Source organism: Botryllus schlosseri, chromosome 3 (genome assembly GCF_051294905.1).
Source record: "Botryllus schlosseri isolate E-star chromosome 3, Bs_hap1, whole genome shotgun sequence".
In the NCBI taxonomy this organism is placed as follows: domain Eukaryota; kingdom Metazoa; phylum Chordata; class Ascidiacea; order Stolidobranchia; family Styelidae; genus Botryllus; species Botryllus schlosseri.
The window spans coordinates 20,056,374-20,079,602 of NC_137238.1; the positions used below are offsets into that span (position 1 = coordinate 20,056,374).

Below are 23,229 nucleotides of genomic sequence, written 5' to 3' on the forward strand. Positions count from 1 at the left end.
AAGATTCGGCCCACATAATGCCACAATGCTGAAGTACATATCGGCGTTTTAAACGTCGCTAAATGTATCAACCGCGGTAATCAAAGGATATAATAATTGCATAAAATCAGTACATTCCGTCGCTTTGCCAACAATTTCGACGAGGACTTACCACGGTAGATAAGCTTACGCCTTAACGGTCTTAGCCAGACCGGACAATGTGTTCGGAGTGTGAGTAAGTGAGTATTGCTACATTGATGCTGAGCAGAGTGTACAACGGGTTTCTATACTCGCTACCGATACCACAAACAGCAATTTATGCAGCAGCAGTAGCACGCACCTTAATCGCACGGATTTGGTTTTAATGATACAGTAAAGATATGAAGTCAAGATTGACCCAGTACGACCGTTCGATTTTTTACATCAGAAGACAATATCAATGTCATTGACTGGTTGATTAAGCATCATTCGCTGACTACGTTTATCGATTGCGGGTCAGGCTCACAGCAGAGAGTCACTAAATATTCACAGCGGAAAGCTGGATATTCCGAGAAAATTTTTGCAACAAATCAAGTACAACTTTTAAGGTTGTCGAGGTGCATGGTGCATGCTCGTTTAGTGTTGATTTTTTATGCTGCCAGCACCATGCATGGAGTGGCCCGCAGTTCAAATGCAATAAATTTGAGCCAAAGATCTTATAATGGAGTGAAAATTACAATTTACCAAAAGGTTGACAGTGCAGAACCTACCAAGGTTCTGTTGTGAACGCGAACCTCTAAATTTCCGAGGTTCACACACAGAACGCCAACGTGAACCTCACGTTCACACCATCCCTAATATATACTACGTGTGGATCCTTCTTACGCAAGGACGAGAAAAGCTAATACATCTGACGTAAAAATGAGCAGTGGCGTTTGAAAATCAACCGTTTGCGCTATCAAAAACCTGGTATAATATGTCTTCCTTGTTCACGAATGTTCGGTTATGTCATATTCATTGTACAAATGAAAAGTAATCGTTCTTTCACAAAGAAATCGATTAGATATGTGAAGTAGTCGATTACGATTACTTTGGATTTTTTTCGAATGTAATCGATTGCGATTACGATTACTTGAAGATGCTGTAATCGTCGCAATCGATTACGATTACTAATCGCGCTTACCGCATGTCTGCTGGACTCATGTTCGTTTAAAAAAAACGTAGAAAAGTTGTTACTACGATATGGCTTGATCATGAAGATGTGCCGAACTGTGTAATACAGAGAAAATTGGTTTGGATTTATGATAAGATTTATCCGACATTGGTTCCCTGAAACTATAGATAACTAACCTCCGTAGGTTAGCTCTATTCTGAAACACACCGTTGAAGACCATTGGTATACTTTAGTGCAGTGCTTCTCAAACTTTTTCAGTTCGCGGCCCACTTTTCATCCAAATTTCATTGCGCAACCCACTAGACGCCCTTTCGTGACTAACGTTTAAACCGTAGATAAGAAAGTACGATCGACATCGGCAAAATTTGCAGGACAGTGCGTGGTATCAACACCAATGACAACCGTACCGTTGGCTCTCTAGCCCTTTTACTAGTACACACCTGTAACTGAACTCGTCATCTTATCTGGTAGATAAATATAACATTAGTATAGCCTACAGTATATCCATAGGCTACTATTGAATAGAACTTTCCAATTTGAAATCGCACGGTGCAAAAACCATTCGCAATTATACGCACCATTTCCAATTATACATACATACATACATTACATACATTAAATACATTTGAAAATATACACATGTGACATAAATATGCTCGAATGGAAATTCCAAAATGTTTTAAATCAAGTACAAAATGACCCCAAACTTCACGGACACTGTCTCAATCTCATTGGATATGTTCAATTAAAAGCATTACAGTAGGTAGTAATCAATATTTCGCAAGCATACACTTGAATTTTATAATTCTTTCAACCTGTCAATTATTCTTCGTAAATGTCACTAAATTTCATCGGACTATTATCCTATTCTGCGACATGCATATTCTAGTCATGTTACCGTGATGCTACGTAGTTAATTCTCAAATACTGCAAGAATGCCTTGCATAAAGTGTCGTAGATCCTTTTCATCTTGCACGAGAACACATTCATCAATAAAATCCGGGGGTTGAGTCTGTCTTCTTGCTCGATACACATTCGTTTGAGAAGTATTGAACTTTTTATTTTGTGGTCGTAACCTGTCAAAAGTACAAAACACACGCGCGTTCTCGTCAACCAACTGCCATATATATGTGTTCGGCAAGAATTGCAAGAAAACACCTTTCACACCTTCATTTTCTACTTCCAGTTGAAGTAGCTGTGTTTGAGAAATCGAAACAGGTAGGCCTACGTCTAATTCAGGGCTGGCCAACCCGTGGCCCGCGGGCCACATGTGGCCCGCGAGAAGGTTTTGAGTGGCCCGCGAGGTAATTTCCGATGTTTCTAATATCATCAAAAATGTATTGCACTGATTGTGAACTTGCAAGGCCAACCAAAAATTTGATTAGTCTGGCCGCAACACTTGAGATGTGATGACTAAAATATCAGTTACGACGCATTGACAGATCCATCAGACATTCACATATTGGTATATCTTCGTACACTACAACAGAGCAGAATAATTTGCGATAGATTAATCAAAGGTAAAAAATTTCTAAAAGCTTAGCGCAACATGTTGTCACTCGATTTCTTGTTTTAAATATTGTTGCCCTTTTGTGAAAATGGAATAACACCTAATGTATCAGATTGAGTCTAACTATATTCGCGATTACGAGACAAAGTGTCGTTCAACATATGCGACCTTGCGTTTGCGCTGCAGTAAGACCGTCGACTATGAAATCTAGGCACCAAATGATTGACGCATGTTGGTCGCAGCTTTCGATATCGATATGTCCATGCGTCGAATGGCCCAGTCCTCGCAAACCTTGCCCAGCGATATACAGCAGGCCCGCAATATAGTCAAGTGACAATATTATTGACCTATGAACTTCAAAAAATTTTCGCGCTTGGCGCGGATAGTGGCCCACGCAAAAGTTCGTCAACTGAATGTGGCCCTTTGGCTGAAAAGGTTGGCCAGCCCTGTAATTGTAAATCAGTAGAGATTTACGGCATTACTTGTACTTCTACTTGAGTAAAAACGCAACTATGGTTGCGTCGAAGCAATAGGGAGGCAAAAGAGTTACAAAAAGTAACGATAAAAGCAAACGACTCTGAATATCACAGAAAACACAAACAAATATAGCGGCAGTAACTATACTCTGGAAACGGCTAGCCTGCGCGTTTACCAGTGTTCTGAACGGAGTATTTACTTGACTTGAGTCACTGCAGTAGTAAGGGTTGATCAAATCGGTACCGTCCAATCAGAGAGCGCCACGTCATCCTAATTGCCACGCCCATTTTCATCCCCTAAGGGAACATTCATCTGCTACGTCATCTGTGCCACATCATCAAGCGTCACGCCTATAGTGCCACATCATCCATCCATTGCTATATCATCGCTGCATTGATTGCCGCATCTTGATACTTTTCTCGGATATTGTATTATGTGTATTTAGGACTAATATCATCCATCCATATTTTTTAAACTTGATTTTATGTGTACAAGTTACGGTTTCTGCAGTTTCAACATTTTACGACTTATGATTGCCGCGTCAAAACTTACATTGGTACTTTACTCAGTCTCCTTGAAATAGCATTGTATAGTGTACGAGTTCATTTTATTTCGAAAAAAGAGCATATCAATGATATCGTTTATCGTTATTGCGTCGATTCACTAGCTGAAATCCTCCAGATCGGTTGATGTTTCGAGGTACACCGCTTTGCTGCCGTCCGACACTGCGATCCGAGTTCTTGCGTTCGATCTGACCGTTTTGTTTGATGTAGCGATCACTGGCTTGTAGTATATACGATACGAGCGGAAGGTCGGGATTATGAACAACTACGCTAGGCGAATAGATGACGAATTCATCAGCTCGCAGTATAACCGCTACCTGTATAATGTTTGCATGTCGAGTATAAGGGTATTTAACTCGGTGCTAAAATGCCAACGGAATAGCCGCAGGGAGCCGGTTCTCGTTGCTATAATTAAACGAACACCTTCGCCGCAGGTACGTGATCACCGACGTTATAATGATAGGGACAAATTAGCCGCATGAAAGCGAGTCTAATGAATATAACGACAGACAACAAGTTAGTTGAAAAGTAAAACTAATCGTGACCGGGGAAATTAGAGTCGCTGCACCATTTTACAGGCAGTCTCACACACTTTGCTGCATCTGAGCTTCGTACTAATACATGCATAATTTTGACATGACGAGAATACGGGTAATACGGTCAATTAACGCCGGAGGCGAGTCATTTAAACCTTGTTGCTAGATAATACCGCTTTCGGATACAAAAAAGTTGCCCTGCAAGAAAAAATAGAAGCCCTATGCAAAAGTCGATATTGCTTTGTGATGATTTTGATGTTGTTCCATACCGATTGGGAAGATAGCACACCTAATTTCGTAACTAACTACAAAATCTCTAGTAACGTAGTAAGACGCATAATGGAATTTACGCAAAATCGGTATTGCTATGCGATAATTTTGATCACTATGTTTTGATAATGACTTGCTTCCGAGAAATAAATAACATTCATTATACGTTAGATGATACTTTTCCTTGATATTCTATCATGTGTATTTAGGACTAATGCGACATCACTATGTTTACGACAGGTCTGATTTGAACACACACTAATTTTGCGTATCACACCACAAACTGCGCAAGCCTTCAAAGTTGATAAGTAAACAAGTATTTGCACTCCATCAGAATACTAAAGTAGCTTTTCGCGTATATATACCTAATACTAATGTGTTTATGATTTCAGATTGCTTCAACTTCATGAAATTTTCAGTATTAAACAGAAATATAGACCTAGATTACTAACTTTTATTCGTAAATAGCTACTTCTACCTTAATTTAATGGATTTATCTGAGATCATTGCTTTACTTAATCTCTCCAAGATGTGCATTATACATGTACGTCACCATCGAGACCCTCTGGCTATAACTATCTGGCAGTATAATTGCAGCAAATACTCGGGCACTAATTTTAAAGTAGCGTAGGTATCTAAATGAGCTCTGAGTCGCTGTTATTTTGAATCTGACCATGGAGTCAACACCACTATTACCTTCGCTCACTGATGAAAAAGATGAAAGTTATTAAAGAAAGCAGATTTGTATGAAAACTCGTTAAATAGAAGTAAAAGTAGCCTAGAAACATACCAACTTACTGAAAAATCGTTACGTAGAAGTGGGGTTAGTCTACGAACATAACCACTTACTCACTTTGAAATCTCAACTTGTACTTGTATTCGTACTTTACCTTTACACGTCGTCTTTGTATAATAAATACTAATTATATTAAAAATAAATAAAAAGCCCGAAAAATTACATTTTTATCCCGGAACGTAGCAAAAAAAAAAATCGTATAAACTTTGTAAAGTAGATAGAAAACTACACCATTCCGATGCAGTGAAGACTCTTACACTCAGGATTTTGTGCAGTACATACTAATTTTACATTGCGGAGTATTCCATAAACGTTAATCCAGTGATCCTCCTTCTATTTTCAATCACGATCCGTTTATTATTCCAGGCTTCGAACCCCGTAGCCAGTACGTTTTATGAGGATTAATATTTTTAGATTAAATATAGCGTATCGACACTTCGTGAAACTTACTTGGAAATAGTTATTTCTACCCTAATTTAATAGATTTCTCAGACATCGTAGCAACGGCACTGGGTGGAGCGAGCGGTTAAGGCGTTGGACTTAAGTTTCAATGAACAAGTGTTCTAAGGGACTCATGTTTTAAGATAACCTAAACGCAAAGTGCACGAATTTCCATAAACATAATATTCTTCGATATGATCAACTGAAACCACGGATGTGGTGGGTTAGAGTCTTGTCGTGATGGTCCGTTTCGAAATGCAAGCGGATGAACTAGACCAAAAGTTTCGAAGATGCGTTTTATAATTGCTCTAGGTGTGAAATAGACATCGCACTCTTGCGGGGAAACAACACGAATTCAGTCTTCACACAGCAGAAACACAGCCGCTTGGTTAACATCACAAAACCGCAATTGAACTCAAGATTGCCATACACGGAATCGCTGTTAACGATGTCTGACTGCGGCGTCTCGACGAGTAACGAATTCTCGTATTTAGTATTGATTGTGACACATAGTCAAAACAGCGACAGTTTTCACAACCCGATACATACATTGAACCAACTGATGTAAGGTGAAACACTACGTTCGCAGCAAAAAAGTTTGCAGGGTATGACCACCACCAACATATAGAGTAGTGAGTGAGTAATTATACTACATACCCCGATTTTTGTCGAGTCGTTGTGTTGATTAAAGCGTATATTGTAATACCACGAAGTGAGACTTCGAAACTATATCGTCAGTTCTCCAGGACCAAATATCGTGTTTTACAAGTGTTAAGTTGTTGTATTATATAGCTATAGTAATTGGTGCACGTAAGCTCAGGATCGAACCAACTTGTGTTAACTTGCGTTATTATGTACCTAATAATTGATGCGAGTAATCCCGCAACTGATGCTGTTCAATGCCTTTACTGCGTTCTTACCAAGCACCTAGACAGCCCCAAGAAATATTTTTAGATTCAAATATATCGTATCGAGTACTTTTTCTTAACTGTAATAAAAACTTTTAGACTCCGGATTTTGTGTAGGCTATATACTAATTTACAATACCGCATTTGTAATTCGTGCAAGTACAGGAATATCATAGTTCTTGTAAGAAAGTTGTCTGCGCACAATATATGTTAATCATAAGTCGTACACATTCATGATTTCGTCCTAGTTTAAGTTTTAGAAAATATTATACCGACATCGCGACATCTTTCAAAAAACAAAACCATGATCAATGCTTGAAAGATAATTTTTGCTATTTTTCATTGACATAAGTCATTCTGGAACGCGAAAACGCATTGTACGATATAGATGAAACTTAAGCAAATCCTAGGATCCTCATTTCCAAAGTAGCTTAGATCTCGAAATAAGCTTTGACTCGCTATTCTCCTCAAGCCATGGAATCATCACGAGTATCAGCACCTTCGATCACTGAAGAAAAGGATGAAATTATATCCGAAGCATATTCCTTGACCAGGAATTTTATCATGTACGAACTCAACGGCTCATGCGTTAAGGTAAATACGAAAGCAGATAGAACCTTACGTCAAGTTGGAGATGAAATGCTCGAGCGACATCGAACAGTCCTAAACGCAGTTTCCAAACGTCTCCGCTGTAGTGATGTTGAAGTTAATGAAAAATATAAAGAATATTTACCCGATGAGCGGATGTTCCTGATGCTAGCTGATGAAATTTTCAAAGATACCAAAGAAAATTGGGGGAGGAGTGTCTCCCTTTTTGTGCTCGGTAGCATACTTGCTCGCAAGAACGAGGATGAACATCACGGGGAGCATATAGAAGCTATCATACAGACAATTGGGAATTACATTGCTAGCAGAAGACTAAAGTGGATAGTGCGAAATGGAGGATGGGTAGGTGATTTACATGCTTCGCTTAGGATTTATAAATTATCTTCTATTTTTGTTACAGGATGGCTTTGTAGGATTTTTTGATAATACCGCTTTGGACTACAATAAAGTTTGGAAGGGACTCGTGTTTGTCGGAATCGGACTGACATCTATAGCAATGGCATTATCAAGATAATGGATGTTCGCATGTTTTATCTCATGTAATATTTTAAGAATAAAATTCTTCATCGTTAATCGCATCCATTTTACTGTAGGATGTATACAGTTTCAGTATGAATGATGGGTCCTATGGTGCTTGACGAAAGAAGTTGGTCATCTATTCTATATTCCGAAATAATCAAGTTGGCGATTTTTTACCAGCACCTAGCCTCATATAAACTTTAATAGAATCACTTATAACTCATCAGTTTACTCAAGTAAATCTAATTTGATACTCGAGCACTGAACCTTAATTTTCCAGCAGTATGATAGAGGCCCTCCGATGGTACTCAACATCGTACAATTCTGCTCGAATACAAGTACAAGTAGAGATTTCAAAGTAAGTAAGTAACTGGTTATGTTTGTAGACTATAACTCCACTTCTATCGTTCAGAAAGGAAAGGACGTAGTTTATTTTTGTCCTTGATGTTTGAGATGTTGAGCAGAGAAGTACATGTACTTCTTTAAAGTACTCAAGTAGGCTAAAATGCCAAGCTACCTTGTAACTACGGCTACTATTTGTCATAATAACTACTATGAGCGAACAATTAGCTTGTTCAAAATCTCCAACTTCCAGGGATTCACTGATTGAATTGATATGTATTGAATCAAAATAATGCTGCCTACGAAATTTGCTAGATGTGAACGCATTTTTATCAAAATGTTCAAATTTCACTGACAACCTCTGGAAATTGTTACAGTGTCTAAAACAGAGATCTCAAACACGCAGCTCGCGAACCGTCAATTTAATAAACCATCGAACAATCAGGGTTGGAGACAAGATTTTTTCGTTCTATATCATGACAATACCAACAAACACCGTGCAAAGTTTCAAGGTTGTCATTCGATGATTAAGGAATTAAGAAAACTACTTCTACTAAACTTCTGGACTTTTACTTAACTTATACACTGCATCTGATCAAGTATAGATAGAAAAGCAAAGCTAATATAAAATTCCACGAAGTATCGATTCTGTAACTACTGTAAGTAGGCAAACCTTAGCTGAGTATACTCCGAAAAAACAGGAGTAATTCGTTACTCACCAAATAAATGGATAGCATTCAATATGAGTGGCGTTAGGATATCCGTCAAATACTTTCCGTTATTCTATAGAAGTTGCGTTTCTGACTACTTAAAAGTTGCTAGAGCTCATGCTATTTTATCGTCGTATTGATGTTCGTTTTGAAAAGTAGCATGCTCAATGGTTCATGTTCACATTATTCAGGTAAATTAGGTTTTGCGCAAAGAAAAATAAAATTCACGGAAAAGTCGCTATTGCTCCGTGATGATTTTGATGTTGTTCCATACCGATTTGGGAGGTAGTACACTTAATTTCGTAAAGTACACAGAAAACTACTTCTACTAAATTCCTACACTTCTAAACTTCTACACTGAATCTTGTAAAGTATATAGAAAAGGAAAGCCAACGAATAATTCATGAAGTTCCGATAGGCTATATTTGAGGTAATGATTCCCGTGCGAATGAAAAGTAAGTAGAGAAGCTTAGTATATCAACGATATCGTTGCCAGTCATTGCGTCGATTCGGTGCTTGAAATCCTCAAGATCGATTGATGTTTCGAGGTTTCGCGGTTTCGCTTTGCTGTCATCCGCACGAGCAGAATGTCTGGATTAGGAACAACTACGCCAGGACCATTGATGCTTTCGATACAGTGCAATATGAATAGCACTACGTTGATCAATTCAAATTCAACAATGGCTCCCGCGCACGATTATGTAGCCGGATTTTCGTTGAATATTGACGACACCCACAAACCGAAAGATCTCTTTCCCCTTCACATCTATGATAGAGTTATCACTCCAATGACTACGAATAACTTGAGATTCCGTCGGATTAATATCCGAATCAAATAATACCAGAGTATCTTTTCCGACTTTTAAAACCCGCACTGTCGCGTTCAGCCTATGTCGCAACACCACAATATGCGGCCAAACAAAACGATGAATAGTAGCTTTTTGTAGTACCATATCTGCGAGATATTTTCAGTTGGGTGTAATTTCACGCTGCTCACCAATTTACAGCTCACAGTGCAACTGAATTGGCGTTCATACTAATTCTACATAATTTTTGCATGTCAGGCAATTACATCAGCAGTAAAACGCCGGCGGCTACTCATTTGAAGCTTGTTAGTATCTGAGATAATTGGCGCTCAAGCGTAGCATGGAATCGCTAATACACCATACCAAATTTCGTCAGACATGTCATGATGTAACACCTTTAAAAACCAACGCAGTTCTATACAGACTTTTGATGCAATAGCGATTACACAGTAAGTAACTAACTGAATATGTTTGTAGACTATATCTCCACTTCTACCATTCAGAGATGTTGAGCACATAAGTATATGTACTTCTTCAAAGTACTCAAGTAGGTTTTTGTCTACACGCATCAACTGGTCAAGTGTTTATGACACGGGAATGATTCATTAAGTATAGCGCAAGCAGGCGAAACCTATACTTGAGTACCCAAAATGTACAAGTACTTCCAAATGAAGATATTCATTGAGCTGAATAAACATAAAAAATACTCTAGACTACTTTATCGATACTTTACAGTTTCAGTTTTAGATAAAATTTGTCCCTTTCACCTATAATTACAACTCCTCGCTATCTAAACATGTTTAGAATATATTATTTGCGATGATACGAACCCGTGAAGTACTCAAGTAGCTTTTCGTAGGATATAGATGAAACTGACAACACTCACCAAGACCACTGGTCCACTGAAAAAAGTACATTGTAGCAGTAAAGTCCTACTAAAGTACAAGAAGTAATGATTTCCCAGTTAGTTAAAAAGTAAGTATTGAAGGTATAGTTTGATCGAAAAAGCGAAAAACTCTGAAATAGAAGTAGATGCAGTGTAAATAGGTAAACACTTCATTGAGTATAGCGCAAGCAGGCCAAACCTATACTGGAGTACTCCAAAATTACTTGAGTACTCCAAAATGTACAAGTACTTCGCTAATGTAGTAAGCAGGCCGATATGAAGATATTCGTTGAGCTGAATGAACATAAAAATACTCCCGTGCCCCGAAATTTATGTATAATCTGAATTGTATTTTCTGAGGGGAAAGTATTATCTAACGTATAATGAATGTTATTTATTTATTGGAATATTAGTCCTAAATACACATAATAGAATATCTAAGGGAAGTATCGAAGTTTCATAATAAACATGAAAATAACTGGTGTCGTTGAGTTGAATAAACATAAAAAATATTCCCGCGTCCACCTAAACCTAACTCTCTAACTCCCCCTAATCCTACAACGAGGGGCGCGGGAATATTTTTTATGTTTATTCAACTCAACGACACCAGGTATTTTCATGTTTATTATGAAACTTCGATACTTCCCTTAGATATTCTATTATGTGTATTTAGGACTAATATTCCAATAAATAAATAACATTCATTATACGTTAGATAATACTTTCCCCTCAGAAAATACAATTCAGATTATACATAAATTTCGGGGCACGGGAGTATTTTTATGTTCATTCAGCTCAACGAATATCTTCATATCGGCCTGCTTACTACATTAGCGAAGTACTTGTACATTTTGGAGTACTCAAGTAATTTTGGAGTACTCCAGTATAGGTTTGGCCTGCTTGCGCTATACTCAATGAAGTGTTTACCTATTTACACTGCATCTACTTCTATTTCAGAGTTTTTCGCTTTTTCGATCAAACTATACCTTCAATACTTACTTTTTAACTAACTGGGAAATCATTACTTCTTGTACTTTAGTAGGACTTTACTGCTACAATGTACTTTTTTCAGTGGACCAGTGGTCTTGGTGAGTGTTGTCAGTTTCATCTATATCCTACGAAAAGCTACTTGAGTACTTCACGGGTTCGTATCATCGCAAATAATATATTCTAAACATGTTTAGATAGCGAGGAGTTGTAATTATAGGTGAAAGGGACAAATTTTATCTAAAACTGAAACTGTAAAGTATCGATAAAGTAGTCTAGAGTATTTTTTATGTTTATTCAGCTCAATGAATATCTTCATTTGGAAGTACTTGTACATTTTGGGTACTCAAGTATAGGTTTCGCCTGCTTGCGCTATACTTAATGAATCATTCCCGTGTCATAAACACTTGACCAGTTGATGCGTGTAGACAAAAACCTACTTGAGTACTTTGAAGAAGTACATATACTTATGTGCTCAACATCTCTGAATGGTAGAAGTGGAGATATAGTCTACAAACATATTCAGTTAGTTACTTACTGTGTAATCGCTATTGCATCAAAAGTCTGTATAGAACTGCGTTGGTTTTTAAAGGTGTTACATCATGACATGTCTGACGAAATTTGGTATGGTGTATTAGCGATTCCATGCTACGCTTGAGCGCCAATTATCTCAGATACTAACAAGCTTCAAATGAGTAGCCGCCGGCGTTTTACTGCTGATGTAATTGCCTGACATGCAAAAATTATGTAGAATTAGTATGAACGCCAATTCAGTTGCACTGTGAGCTGTAAATTGGTGAGCAGCGTGAAATTACACCCAACTGAAAATATCTCGCAGATATGGTACTACAAAAAGCTACTATTCATCGTTTTGTTTGGCCGCATATTGTGGTGTTGCGACATAGGCTGAACGCGACAGTGCGGGTTTTAAAAGTCGGAAAAGATACTCTGGTATTATTTGATTCGGATATTAATCCGACGGAATCTCAAGTTATTCGTAGTCATTGGAGTGATAACTCTATCATAGATGTGAAGGGGAAAGAGATCTTTCGGTTTGTGGGTGTCGTCAATATTCAACGAAAATCCGGCTACATAATCGTGCGCGGGAGCCATTGTTGAATTTGAATTGATCAACGTAGTGCTATTCATATTGCACTGTATCGAAAGCATCAATGGTCCTGGCGTAGTTGTTCCTAATCCAGACATTCTGCTCGTACGGATGACAGCAAAGCGAAACCGCGAAACCTCGAAACATCAATCGATCTTGAGGATTTCAAGCACCGAATCGACGCAATGACTGGCAACGATATCGTTGATATACTAAGCTTCTCTACTTACTTTTCATTCGCACGGGAATCATTACCTCAAATATAGCCTATCGGAACTTCATGAATTATTCGTTGGCTTTCCTTTTCTATATACTTTACAAGATTCAGTGTAGAAGTTTAGAAGTGTAGGAATTTAGTAGAAGTAGTTTTCTGTGTACTTTACGAAATTAAGTGTACTACCTCCCAAATCGGTATGGAACAACATCAAAATCATCACGGAGCAATAGCGACTTTTGCGTGAATTTTATTTTTCTTTGCGCAAAACCTAATTTACCTGAATAATGTGAACATGAACCATTGAGCATGCTACTTTTCAAAACGAACATCAATACGAAGATAAAATAGCATGAGCTCTAGCAACTTTTAAGTAGTCAGAAACGCAACTTCTATAGAATAACGGAAAGTATTTGACGGATATCCTAACGCCACTCATATTGAATGCTATCCATTTATTTGGTGAGTAACGAATTACTCCTGTTTTTTCGGAGTATACTCAGCTAAGGTTTCCCTACTTACAGTAGTTACAGAATCGATACTTCGTGGAATTTTATATTAGCTTTGCTTTTCTATCTATACTTGATCAGATGCAGTGTATAAGTTTAGTAAAAGTCCAGAAGTTTAGTAGAAGTAGTTTTCTTAATTCCTTAATCATCGAATGACAACCTTGAAACTTTGCACGGTGTTTGTTGGTATTGTCATGATATAGAACGAAAAAATCTTGTCTCCAACCCTGATTGTTCGATGGTTTATTAAATTGACGGTTCGCGAGCTGCGTGTTTGAGATCTCTGTTTTAGACACTGTAACAATTTCCAGAGGTTGTCAGTGAAATTTGAACATTTTGATAAAAATGCGTTCACATCTAGCAAATTTCGTAGGCAGCATTATTTTGATTCAATACATATCAATTCAATCAGTGAATCCCTGGAAGTTGGAGATTTTGAACAAGCTAATTGTTCGCTCATAGTAGTTATTATGACAAATAGTAGCCGTAGTTACAAGGTAGCTTGGCATTTTAGCCTACTTGAGTACTTTAAAGAAGTACATGTACTTCTCTGCTCAACATCTCAAACATCAAGGACAAAAATAAACTACGTCCTTTCCTTTCTGAACGATAGAAGTGGAGTTATAGTCTACAAACATAACCAGTTACTTACTTACTTTGAAATCTCTACTTGTACTTGTATTCGAGCAGAATTGTACGATGTTGAGTACCATCGGAGGGCCTCTATCATACTGCTGGAAAATTAAGGTTCAGTGCTCGAGTATCAAATTAGATTTACTTGAGTAAACTGATGAGTTATAAGTGATTCTATTAAAGTTTATATGAGGCTAGGTGCTGGTAAAAAATCGCCAACTTGATTATTTCGGAATATAGAATAGATGACCAACTTCTTTCGTCAAGCACCATAGGACCCATCATTCATACTGAAACTGTATACATCCTACAGTAAAATGGATGCGATTAACGATGAAGAATTTTATTCTTAAAATATTACATGAGATAAAACATGCGAACATCCATTATCTTGATAATGCCATTGCTATAGATGTCAGTCCGATTCCGACAAACACGAGTCCCTTCCAAACTTTATTGTAGTCCAAAGCGGTATTATCAAAAAATCCTACAAAGCCATCCTGTAACAAAAATAGAAGATAATTTATAAATCCTAAGCGAAGCATGTAAATCACCTACCCATCCTCCATTTCGCACTATCCACTTTAGTCTTCTGCTAGCAATGTAATTCCCAATTGTCTGTATGATAGCTTCTATATGCTCCCCGTGATGTTCATCCTCGTTCTTGCGAGCAAGTATGCTACCGAGCACAAAAAGGGAGACACTCCTCCCCCAATTTTCTTTGGTATCTTTGAAAATTTCATCAGCTAGCATCAGGAACATCCGCTCATCGGGTAAATATTCTTTATATTTTTCATTAACTTCAACATCACTACAGCGGAGACGTTTGGAAACTGCGTTTAGGACTGTTCGATGTCGCTCGAGCATTTCATCTCCAACTTGACGTAAGGTTCTATCTGCTTTCGTATTTACCTTAACGCATGAGCCGTTGAGTTCGTACATGATAAAATTCCTGGTCAAGGAATATGCTTCGGATATAATTTCATCCTTTTCTTCAGTGATCGAAGGTGCTGATACTCGTGATGATTCCATGGCTTGAGGAGAATAGCGAGTCAAAGCTTATTTCGAGATCTAAGCTACTTTGGAAATGAGGATCCTAGGATTTGCTTAAGTTTCATCTATATCGTACAATGCGTTTTCGCGTTCCAGAATGACTTATGTCAATGAAAAATAGCAAAAATTATCTTTCAAGCATTGATCATGGTTTTGTTTTTTGAAAGATGTCGCGATGTCGGTATAATATTTTCTAAAACTTAAACTAGGACGAAATCATGAATGTGTACGACTTATGATTAACATATATTGTGCGCAGACAACTTTCTTACAAGAACTATGATATTCCTGTACTTGCACGAATTACAAATGCGGTATTGTAAATTAGTATATAGCCTACACAAAATCCGGAGTCTAAAAGTTTTTATTACAGTTAAGAAAAAGTACTCGATACGATATATTTGAATCTAAAAATATTTCTTGGGGCTGTCTAGGTGCTTGGTAAGAACGCAGTAAAGGCATTGAACAGCATCAGTTGCGGGATTACTCGCATCAATTATTAGGTACATAATAACGCAAGTTAACACAAGTTGGTTCGATCCTGAGCTTACGTGCACCAATTACTATAGCTATATAATACAACAACTTAACACTTGTAAAACACGATATTTGGTCCTGGAGAACTGACGATATAGTTTCGAAGTCTCACTTCGTGGTATTACAATATACGCTTTAATCAACACAACGACTCGACAAAAATCGGGGTATGTAGTATAATTACTCACTCACTACTCTATATGTTGGTGGTGGTCATACCCTGCAAACTTTTTTGCTGCGAACGTAGTGTTTCACCTTACATCAGTTGGTTCAATGTATGTATCGGGTTGTGAAAACTGTCGCTGTTTTGACTATGTGTCACAATCAATACTAAATACGAGAATTCGTTACTCGTCGAGACGCCGCAGTCAGACATCGTTAACAGCGATTCCGTGTATGGCAATCTTGAGTTCAATTGCGGTTTTGTGATGTTAACCAAGCGGCTGTGTTTCTGCTGTGTGAAGACTGAATTCGTGTTGTTTCCCCGCAAGAGTGCGATGTCTATTTCACACCTAGAGCAATTATAAAACGCATCTTCGAAACTTTTGGTCTAGTTCATCCGCTTGCATTTCGAAACGGACCATCACGACAAGACTCTAACCCACCACATCCGTGGTTTCAGTTGATCATATCGAAGAATATTATGTTTATGGAAATTCGTGCACTTTGCGTTTAGGTTATCTTAAAACATGAGTCCCTTAGAACACTTGTTCATTGAAACTTAAGTCCAACGCCTTAACCGCTCGCTCCACCCAGTGCCGTTGCTACGATGTCTGAGAAATCTATTAAATTAGGGTAGAAATAACTATTTCCAAGTAAGTTTCACGAAGTGTCGATACGCTATATTTAATCTAAAAATATTAATCCTCATAAAACGTACTGGCTACGGGGTTCGAAGCCTGGAATAATAAACGGATCGTGATTGAAAATAGAAGGAGGATCACTGGATTAACGTTTATGGAATACTCCGCAATGTAAAATTAGTATGTACTGCACAAAATCCTGAGTGTAAGAGTCTTCACTGCATCGGAATGGTGTAGTTTTCTATCTACTTTACAAAGTTTATACGATTTTTTTTTTTGCTACGTTCCGGGATAAAAATGTAATTTTTCGGGCTTTTTATTTATTTTTAATATAATTAGTATTTATTATACAAAGACGACGTGTAAAGGTAAAGTACGAATACAAGTACAAGTTGAGATTTCAAAGTGAGTAAGTGGTTATGTTCGTAGACTAACCCCACTTCTACGTAACGATTTTTCAGTAAGTTGGTATGTTTCTAGGCTACTTTTACTTCTATTTAACGAGTTTTCATACAAATCTGCTTTCTTTAATAACTTTCATCTTTTTCATCAGTGAGCGAAGGTAATAGTGGTGTTGACTCCATGGTCAGATTCAAAATAACAGCGACTCAGAGCTCATTTAGATACCTACGCTACTTTAAAATTAGTGCCCGAGTATTTGCTGCAATTATACTGCCAGATAGTTATAGCCAGAGGGTCTCGATGGTGACGTACATGTATAATGCACATCTTGGAGAGATTAAGTAAAGCAATGATCTCAGATAAATCCATTAAATTAAGGTAGAAGTAGCTATTTACGAATAAAAGTTAGTAATCTAGGTCTATATTTCTGTTTAATACTGAAAATTTCATGAAGTTGAAGCAATCTGAAATCATAAACACATTAGTATTAGGTATATATACGCGAAAAGCTACTTTAGTATTCTGATGGAGTGCAAATACTTGTTTACTTATCAACTTTGAAGGCTTGCGCAGTTTGTGGTGTGATACGCAAAATTAGTGTGTGTTCAAATCAGACCTGTCGTAAACATAGTGATGTCGCATTAGTCCTAAATACACATGATAGAATATCAAGGAAAAGTATCATCTAACGTATAATGAATGTTATTTATTTCTCGGAAGCAAGTCATTATCAAAACATAGTGATCAAAATTATCGCATAGCAATACCGATTTTGCGTAAATTCCATTATGCGTCTTACTACGTTACTAGAGATTTTGTAGTTAGTTACGAAATTAGGTGTGCTATCTTCCCAATCGGTATGGAACAACATCAAAATCATCACAAAGCAATATCGACTTTTGCATAGGGCTTCTATTTTTTCTTGCAGGGCAACTTTTTTGTATCCGAAAGCGGTATTATCTAGCAACAAGGTTTAAATGACTCGCCTCCGGCGTTAATTGACCGTATTACCCGTATTCTCGTCATGTCAAAATTATGCATGTATTAGTACGAAGCTCAGATGCAGCAAAGTGTGTGAGACTGCCTGTAAAATGGTGCAGCGACTCTAATTTCCCCGGTCACGATTAGTTTTACTTTTCAACTAACTTGTTGTCTGTCGTTATATTCATTAGACTCGCTTTCATGCGGCTAATTTGTCCCTATCATTATAACGTCGGTGATCACGTACCTGCGGCGAAGGTGTTCGTTTAATTATAGCAACGAGAACCGGCTCCCTGCGGCTATTCCGTTGGCATTTTAGCACCGAGTTAAATACCCTTATACTCGACATGCAAACATTATACAGGTAGCGGTTATACTGCGAGCTGATGAATTCGTCATCTATTCGCCTAGCGTAGTTGTTCATAATCCCGACCTTCCGCTCGTATCGTATATACTACAAGCCAGTGATCGCTACATCAAACAAAACGGTCAGATCGAACGCAAGAACTCGGATCGCAGTGTCGGACGGCAGCAAAGCGGTGTACCTCGAAACATCAACCGATCTGGAGGATTTCAGCTAGTGAATCGACGCAATAACGATAAACGATATCATTGATATGCTCTTTTTTCGAAATAAAATGAACTCGTACACTATACAATGCTATTTCAAGGAGACTGAGTAAAGTACCAATGTAAGTTTTGACGCGGCAATCATAAGTCGTAAAATGTTGAAACTGCAGAAACCGTAACTTGTACACATAAAATCAAGTTTAAAAAATATGGATGGATGATATTAGTCCTAAATACACATAATACAATATCCGAGAAAAGTATCAAGATGCGGCAATCAATGCAGCGATGATATAGCAATGGATGGATGATGTGGCACTATAGGCGTGACGCTTGATGATGTGGCACAGATGACGTAGCAGATGAATGTTCCCTTAGGGGATGAAAATGGGCGTGGCAATTAGGATGACGTGGCGCTCTCTGATTGGACGGTACCGATTTGATCAACCCTTACTACTCACTGCCCTAAAATGAATTAGTTATGGATGGAATAGAACTCTATATGTCCCTGATGGATGCGTGACTCGGAGATATATTTTCGTGTTAACTTTAAGTCACTTGATCATGACTGTTTCTTAATTTACTTGATTCCATTTCCGTCCACCTACCTCTACGTTATCGATATGGTTAATTCAACGGAATTTGGTATGGTTTGCACAAGCAAAAGTTTTTCCGCTACACAAAAAGTAAAAATATTTGCCCGTGCGGACAGCATTCTAACTATTTTTACATAAATAACTGCGATCACTCATATCGTTTTTGTACTTTAGAATTGGCATTGCACCAAAATTGACCAGTATGCCGTGGTCTAGCCGAAACTCAATTTTGTTTACACAAAATCAAACGACACAAACTGTAAAATTTCGATGACTTGAAATTGACTCGGAATCGGGAAATTTTAAATGACTTTACTCGACTCGAACACTTTGGTATTTTGTGAGACTTAACTTGAAATCTTTTGAAATGACCTGACTTGACTCAAGACGGAATTCGCACTGACTCGAAATGACTTGCGACTTGACCATTTCAACGAAATCATAATCCACATACTAAACTATGCTCGTCAGACACCCTTCTCCGGTATATCACCAATATATATCCACACTGATGTATTTGAATGTCGCAAAAATATGTAGTTGGATTTCTGTCGGGGTTGCTGCCATATATTTCACACAGCCAACTATAAGAACTTACTACTATATCGATATAATATTCCTGCTATCTTGGTTTCCCGAAGCAGTCGTAGCGATCGGATCATTTCGACAAGATCTTGATTTTCAATTTTATCGGCCAATGAATTGCACATGTATGACACTATAGAAAGACAAAATATGCAGAAATTATTAAACCAGCCGGAACACAGAAAAGGCCGTTATCAAGACTTGTTACAGAGGTTAATACAATCTGAAAGATCATTATCATAAGTAATATGTTCGTGAGATAATCAAAATCCTCAAAAAAATAGACCTCCGAATATGACCAGTAATTTAAATGAGTTTTTCGTTACGCGAATTTTGCAGTCTTTTTTTAATTACTCATTTTATCATGTTTTTAGAATGTTTTGACCTCCACCTCTACAACAGTTTTCGCACCAACATTACCAACTCATTACTTTGTATATCTTGTCCATTACGAAAAATATTTTATGTAGTTTACCATTATATTTTACAAGTAAAATTATTATAATATTATTGCAAAAACATATCCCGTATGTAGTGAATTATTGTCGCAAATTTTAAAATTACTCATATCGCCCCTTCAGTTGGTGACTAAGGCATAGATAGTAGGCTAATGTCTTGCCATTTCGTATACTTGACTTTGGCTCTTTCCCGCAGTGAAGTTATGTTAATCAGATGTTCAAGCTATTCGTCAAAATGAAATAATATTTACGATACAGCAGTTGTTTCATTGTGCCTTGAATGCACAGCTGCTATACTTCTTGGCAATGTTGAAGATGACATGAGTCACGTTTTCCGACCACTTCTGTTTCGTAGTTTAGCAATTACTTGACACCAAGTTTGACTAGTTCGGTATGGTCTAGCAAAGCCTGTATGCAACTTTACTTATTGTTCCATTAAAATCGAATGACACAAACTTAACTGATGACTTGAAATTGACACTTGGAATCGGATAATTTGAAATGATTTGACTTTCTTGATTTGAAAAATTTTGAAAGGACTCGACTTGATTCGAGTAAAAATCTGCAGTGGCTCGAAGTTAATTGTGACCTGAAGGAAGGAACTTGTCTGAGCAAAGGTTCTTGGTGCGAACATTTGTCAGGGGCTACCTAGAACGCATCTGTTACTCGATCATAGGTGGCCACTGGTCACTTCACCGCTGAACACATTGGTTTTCAAACTGCGGTACGCAAGAATATTTCAAGTGATACGAAAAAAGGTTCAGCGGTTTTTAATCGCATTTAGTCAGCAATTTGCCTTGCTTTGCAATAGTTCAGACCTCTGTAAATAGCCGGAATCGTCTAATTGACTCAGAACATTTTCTCCGATGTGCTGTGAGTAAATAAGTTATAAATATAGGGCAGTTTTTTTAACATGTCACAAAAAGTCAAAATTGTAGCGTTAGGTCAAAAACTGTCAAAATTGTAAACAAAGTTAAAATTCGTTTACAACCTGCATTTCGTTTGTATCGTAGATTTTGCACTGTCGGGCAACTTATCATTTGACATTTTACAGCATTGCATGGTTCTTATATCAAGAAGCGCATTATGAAAAATTGTGATGTAGACAAGACACCATTGGCAGAATGAAGCACAACGGTGTGTCACCAGCAGTGCACGCACGCACAACTTCAGTGTTGTCTGTCAACAACTGCTACTGTTGAACGTTCTTTCTCCATCATTGGCAAGCTACTTCGTAAGGACAGATACTCTCTACCCGAGAATGTAGGAAAGTATCTTTCGTTTTACTACAACAGATTTTAACTATTTCTACCATAATACGTGATGTAACGACTGGAATTCTTCAAAGGGTCAGATTTCGTTAAAATCAAGTTTTTTCAAGAAAAAATTTGTCAGTTTTTGAGTCAAAAAAGTTATTTTACGCCGAACTACTTCGTAAGGACAGACAGCTCGAACCAGAAATGAAGATAAGTAGTACAATTCTAACATTATGTAGGAAAACACCTAATTTGCATAAGTTAGGTCACAATTTGGTCGAAATTATGTTTTTAAGGTAAAATAAATGTCAAAATTTTGATTTTTTAGATCAAAATCTTCCGTTTTTTAGGTAAATAAAATTGCCCTAGTTATAAATTATAATCTGGATAGACAAGCTTAGGCAGAGGAAACAATCGCACATCTACCAAACGAATTGTTTTCGCCATATTCCCTGGTGTTATAGTATATTTATAACGCCAATAACTAATAAATACCAGTACATTCAGGTGGGATCCAGGTGGTTTACGTTGTCATAAAATTATATGCTCATGTGCTTCATCTCATCACTCCAAATACTTACGGTATTCACCATTTTCCAGAGCATCCAACAAAACCGATCTTTTTATATTTATCTGTTTGCAAAAAAGGACACTCATTACGTAGAAAACCCGATACACTGTCTAATTGCCCGTGAAATACTAACAAGTCTAATAAAAATAATCGACAGATCACATGTTTTCTTCTGCTCAAGGCACACACAATTTAAAATACGATATGCAAGGCACAATGCGATGTCATGAACATGATGCCGAAACGACCAGTTGCGCTCAATCTGACATCCACCTCAGCCTATATTGCCCAATGTCAATCGTTCGATGTTAATCGTTATTCGGCTGTAGTTCTCATTTAAACGTCCTGTCCTATTCTTGCCATTAACTTCTTTGACTTCCTTCATCATCGGGTCTTGTTCTGGGTCTCCAGTTAATATTGCGCAAGGTATGGTGCAACAAAAAGTGAAATAAGTCAGCAGGGGAAAAGTTGGGATTTATTACATCATGCTCCATATGGTAAAAGTTTGATCAAGGGCCTAACATGCATTATATCATGTTTTCTGGGTACGTATGTGTAGCAGCTCTACATCGATTCCCGTAGACTTGCATATTTGATATTTCCCCGCGAATACCACTATTTGCATTAAAATGAAAGTGATCTACATCCTACTAAAATCAATTCCGTTTGGACCAAACCTGGCAGAGTTCTGCTTTGTCCGACAGATTGTGAAAGATAGCGAGGTCGGCTGCACTCATGCGTTCTGCATCTTGATACCCAGGCGCTTTGCCATATTGTGTTGCAAATTGAACTGATGACCCAAAGCTATGTGAGAACGTATTAAGAGTTTCCATACTTCCATTACGCAGTTCTCCTGATAATCGGTTGCCAGTAGGCTGCAGTCGATTACCAGTCAAATAACTCGACGTGGTTGTGTTCTGTCCAAATACATGGAGTGAGTAGAATGAAGTTGATAACATAATCTTTTGAAATACAACCAATTCAACACTGTGATTGTTGCAGAATCTGAGCTAAATCATCACATGGCTAAAATGACGTTTTCGAAAACAATATCGTCAGCAACATTTTCCACACCCTAATGCTATCATTCACCCAATACCTTTCCGGCAAAAAGCCAGAGGTCGTCAGTAACGAAGTACTTCTACTTGTTCAGAGTATAATGAAATATATTTTGACTACTTGCAATGCCAGAAGTGTATATGATTTAAGACAGTGGTTCCCAACCTTGTTCGACTTATCGCCTCCTGATCGCTGTTGAATTGAATAAAAAACATCATTTTTCCGAGTTGGTGCTCGGTAAACCGGTTTCAGCGTCTACTTTCCGTCCTTCAGTTGACCTTTATTTCAGTAAACTTTCGCGTCATATGCAGAATAAGCCGTCTTCACGTGCATTTTGTAGCCGTGTCCGTGTTTATTAAATATATCTCGCAGGAAGTTAAACATTTTCGCCCCCATCGCCCCCAG

At 37.7% G+C, this 23,229-nt stretch overlaps 1 protein-coding gene across 1 annotated transcript in view; it reads right to left on the reverse strand.

Annotated features, from left to right (window-relative positions):
• Positions 1 to 1,677: 1,677 nt before the first annotated feature.
• LOC145436008 (uncharacterized) overlaps positions 1,678 to 23,229 on the reverse strand; it is a 36,808-nt gene continuing 15,256 nt past the window's right edge. Inside the window, exons 5-8 of the mRNA XM_080313295.1 lie at positions 22,443 to 22,682; positions 21,776 to 21,827; positions 19,494 to 19,613; positions 1,678 to 2,208 (exon numbers count right to left, since the gene is read on the reverse strand). Of these exons, the coding sequence (XP_080169421.1) occupies positions 2,027 to 2,208; positions 19,494 to 19,613; positions 21,776 to 21,827; positions 22,443 to 22,682 (594 nt within the window). The 3' untranslated portion in view covers positions 1,678 to 2,026. The remainder of the gene's footprint in view (positions 2,209 to 19,493; positions 19,614 to 21,775; positions 21,828 to 22,442; positions 22,683 to 23,229) is intronic.